At 36.0% G+C, this 14718-nt stretch overlaps 1 protein-coding gene across 2 annotated transcripts in view; it reads right to left on the bottom strand.

Moving 5' to 3' along the window:
* Positions 1-14718, bottom strand: part of LOC134542975 (RING finger protein 17) — a 233541-nt gene that overhangs the window by 42340 nt on the left and 176483 nt on the right. For both annotated transcript variants that reach the window (XM_063387612.1, XM_063387613.1), the window contains exons 17-19: positions 12529-12604; positions 9577-9794; positions 8731-8881 (exon numbers count right to left, since the gene is read on the bottom strand). In XM_063387612.1, the coding sequence (XP_063243682.1) occupies positions 8731-8881; positions 9577-9794; positions 12529-12604 (445 nt within the window). The remainder of the gene's footprint in view (positions 1-8730; positions 8882-9576; positions 9795-12528; positions 12605-14718) is intronic.

Raw genomic sequence — 14718 nt, forward strand, 5'->3', positions numbered from 1 at the left:
ATTACAACATCGAGGAAAAATTTTTGTTTGCAATTGTAAGTGGGGGACACTAGCGTATGAAATAAGGAAGAAGCCTCAAATTTTATTTATATACCCCTTTTGACGCATTCAACCCCATACTTTTATTTTTACAGAGAGTTGAAGTGGGAATAATGTTTCAGTGGGTAACACTACCGACATATGTCTTCGGAACGCACTTCTTTTTGTTATTATACATCTCAAAATTTATAATTTCATACACAACTTTTATAAAAACGAATTCTTACTTACCTCATTTAATCTATTACAAACCTCTTGTAATATACGTGTATTAGTAGAAGAACCAACGTAACATGCAAACCTTAGGTAAACACTGGTAGAGAATTGTTTGGAATAACTGTAATGCTATGCATATACTGACATGTAAGAAACTTCCAATTTTATTAATTATTTGCATAAGAATTAATAATTTAAAAAAAATCATAGAATAGGCCTTTATAGACTGAAAACCTTTCACGTAGTTTCAAGTCGCGTACATAAAAGTTTTTTTATATATATAATTACCAAATATTGTTGAATATATTTAACATTTTTATACATGTTACAACACACATATAATAACAAACCTATATAGTATATAAAAAGACAAACGCCAAATTTTAGCATTTTGTATTTCTTTTCTCTGTGTGAATAAAATAACAGTCTTAACGTAGTTGCTAATACTGTACTATATTTCTAAAAAAAAATTACGAAAACCCCTGACATCGTCACCATAACAATGATAAATTTGCAAAATAATTAAGGCACATTTTTTAATGCTACGAAGCACACTCTTAAGAGAAATGTTTTAAACTTATGTTGGGATGTAACTAATATCTTAAAAGCATTCTGAAACCGTTACTTTGAGGGAAACCTTAATATACCGAACACCATACCATCCTTTAATCGAGTACGATTTTCGCTTCTTAAGACCCATTCGTCTTCAAAATGCACTGTACTGTGTAAGTAATATATCAGTCTTAAAATCAGTTAATTATTTTATCTTCCTATTTCGTATTCTAATTGAGATAAATATCAGATAAGCATGTGTTACTTGTATCACGACATCAAGGTATTATTTATCAGTAATTAATATTTCATTTTATTTTTTTGTTAACTAATGTGCATAGGGCAGTGCACTAGACATCACTACCTGTGTGTAGTGTTGCGTTACACTTTTTAACGCATTAGAGTTTACATAAAATGATAAATTCAAAATTTCGTTTAAAAGTATAAATATCAGCGATCAATTTAATTAATGTCCAGTATACTCAGTCAGTAAAACATTCGGAAATATGTATAGGACCTGTTAACCTAAATATTTGTTAACAGTTAAACTGAACTAAGATGTGTTAAGTGGTTTTTTCTCTGTCCGTATATTAGAGGTATGGAACATCAATAAATATAGTTTAAAAAACTAAAGAAACATGCTTTTAAAGATTATCAAACTAAAAAGTTAAAAATAATTTTAAAATTTAATTAATGACAATAGTATATAAGCAATACTAGTATAAATGAGAAAAAAAGCTTGAGGCGCTTTGTGCCATATTTTTTGTATATTAAGCGCCCCATGCTTTTTTCTCATTTATACTAGTATTGCTCATATACTATTGTCATAAATTTAATTTTAAAATTATTTTTAACTTTTTAGTTTGATAATCTTTAAAAGCGTGTTTCTTTAGTTTTTTAAACTACATTTATTTTTAACTTTTTAGTTTGATATTCTTTAAAAGCATGTTTTTTTAGTTTTTTAAACTATATTTATGTATAATTATCATAGGGAAATGAGTTACCGACACTACCTATTACCATCTGAGATAACTATTTGGAGTTGCAACGTCACAAAGAAATGGTAAAGTCTCTCCGAATCATTTACAGTTAGATGTATGGATATAATCTTAGAATTTACCAGAAAAAAAAAACATTTTTTTTCCGGCGTGGCCAGGAGTAGAACCCACGATCGCTGAATACGAAAGCTGACGTATCAGAAGTCGCTCGCCTTAGACCGCTCGGCTAACGAACGTGATGAAATTGGTGGTACATTTAATAGTGATGAGCCACTCACTCTTAGTCGAAAGAGTTACAGACGGATAGACAAACAAACACACAGGTGAAGCTAATATAAAGCATGTAATAAAATACGCATCTGTCGCCCATTTACTTTAAATACAGAATTATAAACTACATATTGTGAAAACATTCTGCAGCAGTTTTTGCTGAACGGAAAAACACGGATGAGAAGACAGACGAAATGTGTTTGGCAAGTGATTTTTCGTCAAATGAAATGGAACAGGACAGTGCTTATCAGAATGAAATTACAGAACTACTTTTGTGCAAGGAAATGTATTTTACAAAGACATTTCAAGAGAAATCACCTTTAAATGAAATAGATCTTACTGACATGGAAGAAATAGACTTAGATTTAGAGGCCAGGCCCCTTTCAAGTGACGAAATTTCTCTTGAAGGGCTGAAATATGTTTCTGGCTATATAGCTCACCGTTTCAGAAATAAATATCCTGACCTTGGCACTACGGATTTCAATTCGGAGGACGATAGCTGGATACATGTACAATCAAAGGGTAACTTAAAATGTCCCACTAATGAATTTTTTGAATTAATAAAGATCGCTGAAATGTGTTTTGATAATATTCATGGCAACAATTTGTGCAAAAAAGAGTGGATTTTTGAATCACTGACTAAAATTATTTGCGGAACTACTGAAAATAAATATCCAGAAGAAGTTATATACTGTTTTGTCAGGACAAGAACGTATATGCGTATTAAGTATTTGAACATGAAATATTTTAAACGAACAAGACCCAAAAACGCAAAGAAAGAAATAAGATGAGGAAAACTACCCTCTAAGATTTTTCAGTGTCATAGTGTCCACTTTCCTTCACCATAATATGTATGTTCATAATTTATTTACGATGTTTTTTAATTACTGTATTTAAGAAAAGCATTTATTGTGAATATCGCAGCAATTATGTAGGGCTTAAGGTATTTATTGTATTCCAAATATTGAGTATGTCATTTTTATTGCCTTTATTAAAAATAATATATATATTAACAATGTAACAAAATTGCGATATTTTTGTATTGCTATTGCAATTTCGTTTCTTGTAAACATTATTGTAGACTTTTTCATATTGAAATTAAATTTGCTATAGGGTTGTTTTTATTTTAATTTTACAGTTATAAGATTTTTTATATGTTGTTTACTGTTTACAAACATTTGAAAAATATTTCATTAACCATATTTCCATTTCCATGGCAATAGTCTTGTTAGCTTTTCGGGTAACTCTTCTACATGGATGATAAGATGGTGCGACATCTAAAACATATCACACCACCTTTACATAACTATAAAACTAAGAGGTGTTTTCTTTACATAATACAGTAGAACCCGTTTATAGTGAACCCGCCTATAATGAATTCCCGTTTATTGTGAATTTCCGTCTCGGTCCCGGCAAAATGATGTGAGGTTATGTATTAATTTATTGGATATAGCGCACAACTTTTGTCAATGTTGATACGTTTTCCCCTGTACCACGAACAAATTTTGCTGACATAATGCACATTTATCTCAAATATTTTCATTTAATTACAAGTTTTTTTCACAAAACGTCTATTCTGGATCACATTGAAGTTTTTCTCCGCAATACGCTACTCGATTGTCCACTGTTCATATTATAAACAAGTCGTATTCGAGTGGCCTCTGTAGGCTACGTGTAGCCAAAGATGGTGATCAGTTTAGTGAAAATAAAAAATAGTTTTCCCTTCATAGTTAAGGAATGGGCGAACGCGTGTACATTTAATATGTTATCAAAAGTAAACATAAATTACCGCCACACAAATACGTATGTACATTATAGCAGCAAATTCAATATTTTTACGTTTCATTTTTTTCGTTCACGTTTCAGACATTTTGATCGAGTAAGGTTCGTAAGACTACCACTAGATAGAACTCTGTGGACTAAATTTTTCCATAGAAAGTGAGAAAATTTTGTTCCAGCTTTAGCAACTGCAATACAAAATGATACGTAGTGATCTTTGATGCGCCAAACTCGTTACTTTTCGTTTATTTACTTTTGACGGTAAAAAGAATTCGTGTTATTAAGCTGCAAATGTGCTTCAATAAGAAATATGTACATAAAAAGGAATGAAAAACGCGGTAAAAAACATAAGGCATTATCTGTGCGAGATAAACTGGACATTATTGAAAAGATAGACTCCAACCCCACTGTCCCGCACGTGTTAATAGCAAAGGAACTGGGAATTGCAGCATCTACATTAAGTACAATATTAAACAAGCTGAACAATCTTCTTTCTCAAGCTGTGAATACGTCACAGAGTATTAAACGCCTGAAAAATGGAAAATACGCCTATGTCGAAGAACCATTAATATAAAGTTTGTACATGTGTAGTGCATTAAAAATATCTGCATTTGCTAATAAAACTGTTGCTTCGAGTATTTTCATTCGTTCTTTTCTTGGCTGAGGCCAATGTGTAGTTAAGATGTTGCTTTTGAGTATGTATTGTCAATATAAAAGTTTTCCCAGATATAAAGTTTCCCCTCTATAGTGAACATATAAACTACTCCCTTCAGATTCGTTATAACAGGGTTCTACTGTATTAAAGCACAATGTTTCCGTGTGGCGTAGGTGATTTAGAATTTCCATTTATCTAGAAAAATGGGCTTTCAGAATGTTTTTTAACACACAGTGTTTGGGAAGGTTTTTGAAGAAAAAAATTGACTACCCGTTTTATTTTTTTGCAGCTGAATTCGGGCACGTGCATGAAATATAATTAATCCGTAGGAAGCGCAAAGGTTTAAAGTATTGATGTTGAAGATTTGAAAAGATTTATTGAAATAGTGTGAGAGCACGAGTGAGTTGAGTGAGAAGATGTGCGCTCTCAGCCACATGACGTGCGCAGTTGCGAACAAATAAATAATCCATTCCGCCTCCCAATGGCGAAGGATGAGTGAAAGAGAAAACCTGCTAAACATTCCCCTCCTCCAGACACGATAGAACCGTATCGGCTGTGTGTTAGAGGGAGAGGGAGATAAAACCTTCGAGGTTCTGTTAATTCCTCCTAGATGGCAGGCCGCAGAGCGACCGCCAGCAACACCCTTCCTGTATGAAGGCCATCTCGCCACTGACGAGCTGGAACTAAGCTCCTGACCTCCCTACATAGTAACGGTTACCCACATAGGCATCTAGACTCTTTAGTGGTCATATGATACAAAATTCATTGTTTTCGGGCCTGTGACCGTTTTTTACCGTGCACCAATCGCCTTAACCATAGCCGCAGTAAGTACAAACTCCACGAAAAGAGAGCGGGCCATCAGATAAAGTTAACTTGGTACTCGACAGAGAGCGCGCGTTGTATGCACTCGGCGAGATATCGATATTCAGTTAAGTTTGCGCAACAACCAAACAGAGAGCGTGCGTTGCATGAACTCTGCGAGATATCGATATTCGGCTACGTGCGCGCGCTCTATATGGGAAGCAACCTAACCAAAAATTAATGATTGCAGCGAGCGCTGGCTACATTTTTGTAAGCCGTACACCGCGGTGACGCAGACGAAAAGATGAAGGTTATAAAGTTTAAAATCGTTTTTAAAAGAAAATATACACATCAGACAACTTGAGTGGAACCTCATTACTACGAGAACTGACAACGGCGGCAAAAATTCTCTTAACAACGACTACTCGTAATAACCGAATATAAAAAAATTAAAGTCAAGTTAGATTCTTGACCGTCCAAACAGTCTTAATTTCACACCGTAACTTGAAAACGGTGCACTATAAAGAAAAAACGTGTCAAATAAAAGTTGTAGCAAATTAAATTACGAATAGAAAGTTGACGTCGGCCGGGGCTACGCCCTCCCTAAGCCCGATGTGCCTCACGCCGTCACCACCCCTCTCCTCCCACCACCACCCTCTATTCAAACCTCCCGCCCGTGCGTGCGTGTGCGTGCGTGTGTGCTCGCCCGGCAAGAGGGCGCTTAGAAGCAGTGCGGCGACCCCCTAATTTGCTAAGTTTAATGTTAATTGTAAACCTTTTGTTTTCATTCATTTTTGCCCCAGTGTTTGTGCAGTTACTCATGTATTCTTTAATTTAAATATCCTGTTACTTGAAAGAACCACAGACGTTGCCCGGGCGGACCCGAATAGGCACGGACTTGGACGAGGGTAGGAATGTTTTTATATAAACTCTCAATAACTAAGTAAATATTAATGACCTTTAAATTGCCAGTAGCCTTTATATATTTTTCAATGTTAATCTGTAATTTACTTAACTTTCGCCGGGGCACGGAATCACAGAATGTAATAACGGTAATTGTGTTGGCGCGGAGGCGCCATGTTAGTCGAGACGAGCAGAGCTCTCGCCCCAGTCCATCTTCATCACCGACCGAGAGCAGACGCGCCAGCACCCCGGGGACCTCAACCGTTGTGAACCACTGATCAAGTAATTCTGTATCTTAATTAATTCTTAAATCTCTTTCGTACGTCATTCCTCGGGGCAGCTCTCGGTCGGCGGGCTGCATTAATAATTAATTGTCTCAGTCAAGTTTTTTAACCATTGTGTAAGAAGCATACTTTATAGCATGGCCACGTGTGTGGACCATGCATTCTCTTAAGTCGATTCGTGCCTCAGGCTTTTTAACCGTGTAAAGTGTAACGTGCGTGGAGGGAAGTGTGTTCGTGGAATTAAATCTGGGTATAAGTAAAACCTGAGTACTTTATTTAATCACGTGGTGAGTGAGCCTACTTAGCCTAGGAGTGTGGCGTGCCCGACGCCTAGAGCGGGCCAGGTCTGGATAGATAGGGTAGAAAGGGCTGGTAACTCGTCCCCACCTGGGCTACGTCACGCCCTGAGAGAGAGACTCCGCCGGGTCCACGTGCCCTTACACGTGGTGGCGCCCATCCATAACACCGTAAAGTCACCGGGAACGTGCGCGCAGCCCTCAAAGTATATCCATGGAATTTTTTGATTTACCCCTCCGCCGACTTAGGATGAGAAGCAACTGGCACCGTCAAGAGAAAGAAGAAGGGGGGGGGGGATGGTGGGAGGGAGGGGAGAGAGAGTGTGCATGATGTTTGTCACTAGTCCTTCCACCCAGTCCGTCTGGCACCTGCGTAGCCACATAGCTGTCTGTATTTACTGCGAGAACATTATTTTTTTTAACTGACTGTGTTTTTCCTTTTTTAAAGAAGCCATTCAAATCACTCGTACTTACGAAAGGGCCAACAAGAAGGCACTCGTAATAACCGGTTTAATTTACTATGATTTACGTAGTCAAACTGACGGTGCATTACAAAACTGTCGTAACAACAAAGGTCTCGTAGTATCCCGTACTCGTAATGAGGTTCCACTGTACGTATTTTTGTTAATTAAATAAGTATGAGGTAATGTCCGAATAAATATTAGATTTCTATTTTAAAATACATCGTTTTATACTGAAAAAATTGTAACAGTTCGTTACATACAAAAATAAAAAGATGTTAAGCGCCGATTGTAGTTTTGTTTTATTTTCAATTTAGAATGTTGCACATACGAATCGAATCACTTTCAATAATTTTGTTCATTCACTCAACACATACATTCACCTGTCGAGAAATGCTCGCAGCCCGAGCGATGAGAATTAACGAAAGAAAAAAAAAAAACAGTTTAAGTCCTTCAGTAAAATCTTACTGTAAGTACACGAAAATAGTGCGACCTCAAACAGGGCCGCACCCAGCGAAACCGAATTTCGCCACGAGCCATACGCCGACGAAGGTGATCACAATTTCTAATTACTGTCGGAATGAAATAAAAAAAATTAGGTTAACTTAATACTCGGCATGGCTCTGACCACCAACGCTAAATTATCTATCCCGCAATTTACTTCATTTTTGGCGAGAAGCCACCGAACGCGACCAACTGGTGCAGCGATCGACGGACGACTGACGAAGTCATGCCACCGTTTCCTCCACGCAGGGAGGAAAAGTCACATGACCTCACCGACCAATCACACGCACGCTTCATTCACACAGCACATCACAAGCCAATAAGAACACAGAAAAGATACAATGAAAACGATTTTCGTACATAGAAACAGGGACTACCCATTCTCGGTCTCTCTCCCACACCGTGAGACAGCAGTTATCACACAGTTCCCACGCAGTGGGGGAATCCCAGCTTTTATCTCTGTTGGCGGGGAATCACTGTTTCGTTCTCACTTGCACTTACAGGCCTCTTATGGCTCTCTCTTTTTACACATCACCTCAGACACAGTCCCTTGTTCGAGAATTATATTGCAACACGTTATTGAAAATTAAAAACAGCAATCAACATACAAATTACTTGACAAAATTCAACTTATTTAGAAAAAACCTGAAAAAGTAGTCCAAAACAGGCAAAAATCTAGTATAGCGACTCATTTGTGAATTACATAAAAAATAGTAATGATTGAAAATGTCTGTTAAAATACCAGGTTCATTAAAAGAAAAATATTTAACTAGGAGGGCAGGGGTCTGGCAACGTTACAAAATACCCACACAAAGCGTTCGGAATCTAATAGCAGGACTAAAAACATCATGCGACGTTTACGCAAGTTTTTTTATCCAAATTTTTACGACCATAAATATGGGTGCTACGATTACGCGAGTGCGACAATTATGCGATAAAAGAATGTAGTACTAAGCAGGTGTACCAACACACCTTGGCATTGTCACCGCCAAGCAGCTCAAGAATGACAGCTCTAAACCAGAGCTTCTTGTCTGTCACGTATGCAGCACAATGGTCACCAACAGCCCACACCTTGTCACTCTTTGGGCACTGCTGATAAAACTCCTGCATCTCCTCCATCATGCTGCCGAAAAAAAAAAAAAAAAAAATTCAACACAAATACTATTCTGACAAGTTAAGCTTCACAAATGCACCATTTCCAATGCTATTCAAAAAGTTATACATAATTTGAGGAGATTGATAAAATTATACCGTTTACTTTTCTGATCATTAACTAAACATAAAATAATAATAAACTAAACACATGCACAAAGATGATTTGGAAACATCTCCATAGAAAACCCAAAGCTTTTTGTATCACATATTTTATCGATAGTAAGGTCGCTGGAGACGGGAGGATAAAGTGAATAAATGATGGAATTATGATGAATGGAGGATGAGGATGATGATGATGATGATGATGATGATGATGATGATGATAATTATGAGGAGGAAGAGAAGGAGGAAGAGGAGGAAGGAGGAGGAGGCAGAGGAGGGGAGGAGGAGAGAACATCTAGAGAAAAAAATTCACAATCCACATATTTTCTGCTTCTGAATGATCTAAGCAATCTCAAACTATTTTAAAAGCAAAATACACCAAGTAGGGGTAAGGGCCCTTTATAAAGTAAGATAAGAAATACCTATGCAAAAATTTATCACAATAAAATGCCTAAAACAACACCGCAGCCCATCTAAACGTAATTCCTCCACCTTGATGAAATTCCCTTTTGGTAACACAAATATGGGGCTTGCCACAACCACAATACCAGATAAACTAACCTGTTGATGGCCTTCTGCTGGCTAACGATGGACACGTAAAGCTGACTTGGATTCACCACTGACAAAACCTTCACCTCGACTTTAAGTGGACCCCTATCCTCCTCCTCAGTTCCCTCGTCATCCCCTTCGTCCGCGTCGTCATCAACAGGACTCTCCGTGACTGGCGGTGGCTTCGAAGGCCGCTTCCTGCCGCCACTGGCATTCTTTCCCATGCTTCCCTACGCAAAGCAACACCACCTTCAAACCATGAACAAAAGTACACAATTTTTAATAATAATAACAATAATAATAATAAATAATAAACCTAATTTGGCATTTTTTCTTTTAAGACAGGAATCACACTAACCATGTGTGCTTCATTGTCGGATCAAAAGTCTATAATACAATTTGTAAAGGCGCACACAAATTTTCAGAGTTCTCTCAATGAAAGCTGTCCAATATTTTTGCCAGTTGAAGCACCTTGCAAAGATGGTACAGCCAAAAACATAACTAACAATTAAACTAGAAGAAGGTTCATAATTCATAAATAACTACACATGGATATATAACTTATAATTTTGTTATCATTGTTCCGATCTGTTTACAACGAAAATGGTCCACCTTGCAAAAGCTTAACAACTATGGTAGTTGTGCTGGATTCCATATCTTGACTATTGCAGCCGTTTTTAAGTGAAAACTATACCTGTTTGCTGGTCTAAAGTTGAGAACATTTACCGGGACAAAAATTTCTGCATGATCAGCTACACTAAATTAAATGTACGTCTTATTAAAAAACTGGTGGAATAGCATTTTGCTTGAATCAACTCTGCGTTGCTAGTATGGTTCGTCGAAAAGAAACTGTCGATTTTTGTTTTCCTCTGTTTATTTCTCATTACTTACTTGTTTCCAAACATTTCACGTGATTAGAAACATCATTATCCTCACCATGATTACATTTTACATCACAATGGCACATGCTGAAAAATACATAAATTGTGTCATTTCCACTTTTGGTGATAAATGGAAACGGTTCCAAATATGCAGACCTAAACACCTGTCTATACAGTTTTTTTTTTTTTTTTTTTTTTTTTTTTTAATAGTTCCTAGACATTATGACGGCATAACCAACCTTACTACACATCTCTATTTAGTTCCATTCAATACTTTTCACCTTTTCATGTTTATGTGACAAAATACATCAAGATGAGCTGCCATATTGTAACAGAAACAAGACAGACAATAAATACATTTTTAACTACCCCAAAAAAAAGTTTTAATAAATTGTAAGATTGAAACGCAACAATTTCCATAAACCTTAATGTAGATTATTTTTCGTACAAACCACGGGAAAACCGTTAAAGTTGACAGGTATGATTTTATTACTAGGAATGTGCTAATTAATTCCTGAAATAAAATCAAAAATTAATAGGATTCAATATTCAAAGAAAAAAAATTGAACACTTATAAGCTCTGAAATATTTTTCCCTTCATACCTGTACTGTTACCATTCCCCAAGATATTTTACTTTTAACATATAGTATAAAAAAAAAATACACTAGGTACTGATTCTAGAAACTCAGTTTGTGAAACAAACATTAAACGAGATAAAAGTTTCAACACCATAGTTAGTATTTTGAATTTTTTGTATATTATTTTATAATTGACCCGCGAGATCAGGATTTGTGGTACTTTTTGAGATTATAATTTGAGATCTGTACTTGAGAAAAATGGAATTTGATCCATCAATAATTACTTTACTTATTTGTACTTTATTTAGTATTTTTAATATACAGTACAACCCTGTTATAACATTCTCCAAGGGACCAACATAAAAAAATGTTATAAGCAGGAAAATGTTATAAGCAGGAAATCATCTTCACTTTGTAAAAATTACGCGTGGATTGATTAAATTAAAAAGTATAGGTAAAACAACACAAAATACAGGAGTACTACACTAAGTACAGCAATACAGCGGAAAATTGGTTAATTTTATTTATAGATAATACCTAATAATATGCTAAAGAAAAAAAATGTTTTGTACGATACAGTTCAGAGTCGAAACAGAAATATTCAACTCTTTTGCAATCACAACACGCGTTTTGTTGGGGTTCCTGTCCACTTGGTTAATAAACTGAATTTTTTCAGCTACAGAATATATTTTCGCTTATATTTATCGGCCATCATAACCTTACAAAAACCTGAATAAAATTTCAATATGGCGTATTTTAATTAAATACGACCGTGACTACAATAAGTAAAAAAATAAACTAATTACGGTAAAGGTTAACCACAAACAAAAGCCGTGAATGTATCCATAGAACAGTTAACCATCTCAAGGTGTTAAACCTTTGAAACAAAAACCAGCACCATAGACTATAGTAGCACTGTTTCCGACCATGTATCAGTGCACAAAATGTGCATCATAAGTATAAAGGAACAAGTCATAGGCTAACAAGCGCGAACAGGACGCCATATTGATAGTCGATCCGGTGCAAGTTGTGGAGTGCGTGTGTACCACGTCTATGGTGAACTACTCAAATGTAAACATCTGATGTTTGTATATGCGTGCTGTATTTTCTATTTTCTAGCTATGGTTTCGCTCTAAATTATGACTTTGAAGGAAGGGATACTGCAAATTGTGGCAGTTATCAAAGCAAATTTGAACGTTAAAGGCGGGAATGTAGAAATTTTAATATTGTTACAGGCGGGAAATTAAAGCATTGTGATAAATGGAGAAATGACGGGACCATGAAATTATGGTGTTATAGGCGGGAAAATGTTAAAAACGGGAATGTTATAACCGGGTTGTACTGTAATATGATTTATCAAAAGCATTTCTGTACTATTTTGGAACAATGCATAATCTCCTTAGCTAGAAAAAAACCGGGTTGAAATCAATAATGGATAGCACATAAAATTATAAAATATGTATAATAGAAAAAAAAAATTCAGTAAAACAAAAATAAAACAAACCTTTGAAGACAATGGAATCTTCAACTTCATGTTCTGAATGTCATCTACACTCTTGTGAAACTCTACGAGACTTGAACTGCAGAACATCACACAAAAGTAATTAATAACTACAACAATTGGTCTACATACAAGCAAAAATCAACTATGTGAAAAAAAACTTATAAAAAATGTTTTATTTATGAAAAGAGCCCATGTGATTCTTAATTCCAAATCTTAATTTTGAAACTCCGTTCTTACATCATACCCTAACCCTATTTTAGTTTCTCTAACCAATTAAAAACATTAAAGCCACCCAAGTATGTTCCACACAATCATAACATTTAATTTATACATAACTTATATACATACAAAACAAACACAGTATAATACATAATATAACTTAAATAGATAAATTTAAATTCTATACCTTATCCAAAACACAATACATCAGCAGTTGGAAAAAATTATTTGAATAACAAAAACGATTCAACAACAATTTTTGATAGTCGCAAGAAGCAAAGGTGGATGGAAGATTGTTTAAGGAAATGGTTTTCAAACTTATGCTTCTGTTGTGTTTAAAAAATGCATTAGTGTTTTACAATCACTTGCATATAAAAAGAAAATTTATTTAAGATTTAAAAATAAACAATTATGATGGCGAACATTTTAATTGTAGTAAACAACAGTTGAATCACAATAAGATTTGTCAACGAGACATACTATAGTAACAAAACAATTTCTATAACAAAATTCTTACGAGACAAAACAACATGATCCCACTATGTATTAAGTTGTACAAAAATGGTTTTATATGTTAACCCATCTTTCATTTCAGCTCAGGACTGGTTTAAGATTTGTTACTCATGTAGGGTGTTTTATCGCATAATAGTCAAACATTTTATACTAAAATAGTAAGTTTGAAAAGTAGGGATGCGACATTTATGTGAAAAATTCATTTTTTCTTAGGTAAAGTTATTCATAAAAACAAAATCTATTTATGGAAAGTACGTTTATTTAAAATGTAGAGTATACAAAAGTACGCCAAACAATTTAAATTAATAAGTCATGCAACAAAAACATTTTGTTCAACTTTAAATAGAAGAACCAAAACTATGACTCGAACGTGAGTCAGAACACATAACTACCGTTGTAGTACACACCACGAGAAAGAACAGGCTATCAAATGTAGTTAACTCGGCACGAGACAAAAGAGCCTGTGCGTTGCACGCAATCAGTGAGATATCTGTATCAATATTCGACTATGTGCGAGCGCTTAACATAACCAAACGTGAATGATGCCAACTGGCACTGGCAACATTTTTATAAGCGGTACACAGTGGCGACAAAGACGAAAAGACGGCAGTTATAACACTTATAACTAGGGCCTGGAATTTTTCGCGATCGCGAATTTTGCGAAAATTCGCATGAAATCGCGAAAAGTAAGTACATTCGCGAAAACCACAACATTTCTATATTACACTGCGAATATATGCCCGAAAAGTACCATTACAGTAGAATCCCGCCGATGCGACGCCCCTCTGATGCGTCCATTCCGTTTATACGACCGTTTTTTGAGAAACCATGAAAAATTTGAGCAGAGAAAGTCAAAAATTTGAGTAAAATCGGCTGAAAAACAAGTCTGTTACACTTTGTTGGGCGCTATGTGTTCACGTTTATCTTGGCAAGAGCTGTACTGTAAGCAGGCAGGCATACAAAAGACAGCTAAAAATAGATACCACCCCTCTAGACTGTCCACGGCAGTGTCTAGCCGAGCTCAGCTGTCATGTTAGATGTTATCTTACCCGCACCCACGAAAAGCCGCTGAGGTAGCTTCTGTGAGAGCGTAAGAAACTCGTCCGGCCAGGCTGACGTCTTGACGTTATACGTGACGGCTTGACGTTATACGTGACGGCTTGACGTTATACGTGACGTGACGCTTACCTCTCCCATCCCCTGCTAATTCTTCAAGGCTCATCCCTCCCAGAGTCACAAACCATGTAAAAACACCCCCCTTCCCCTTTTCCATCTAACATTTCAACACATTCCCTTCCTTATTTCAACCTTTTGCGTGAGAAACTGTCAGCATCCTCCTCCCCTCCCACACCGCGTGCGCCAAAAGCCAGGTTGTATAGTCCATTCTCAGTAAAATAAATGGGCTTATACAACTGTCCTTCGCCGTTAATAAATACTTTATAAGTTTAAGTTATTAAG

Source organism: Bacillus rossius (genome assembly GCF_032445375.1).
Source record: "Bacillus rossius redtenbacheri isolate Brsri chromosome 9 unlocalized genomic scaffold, Brsri_v3 Brsri_v3_scf9_2, whole genome shotgun sequence".
Classification (NCBI taxonomy): domain Eukaryota; kingdom Metazoa; phylum Arthropoda; class Insecta; order Phasmatodea; family Bacillidae; genus Bacillus; species Bacillus rossius.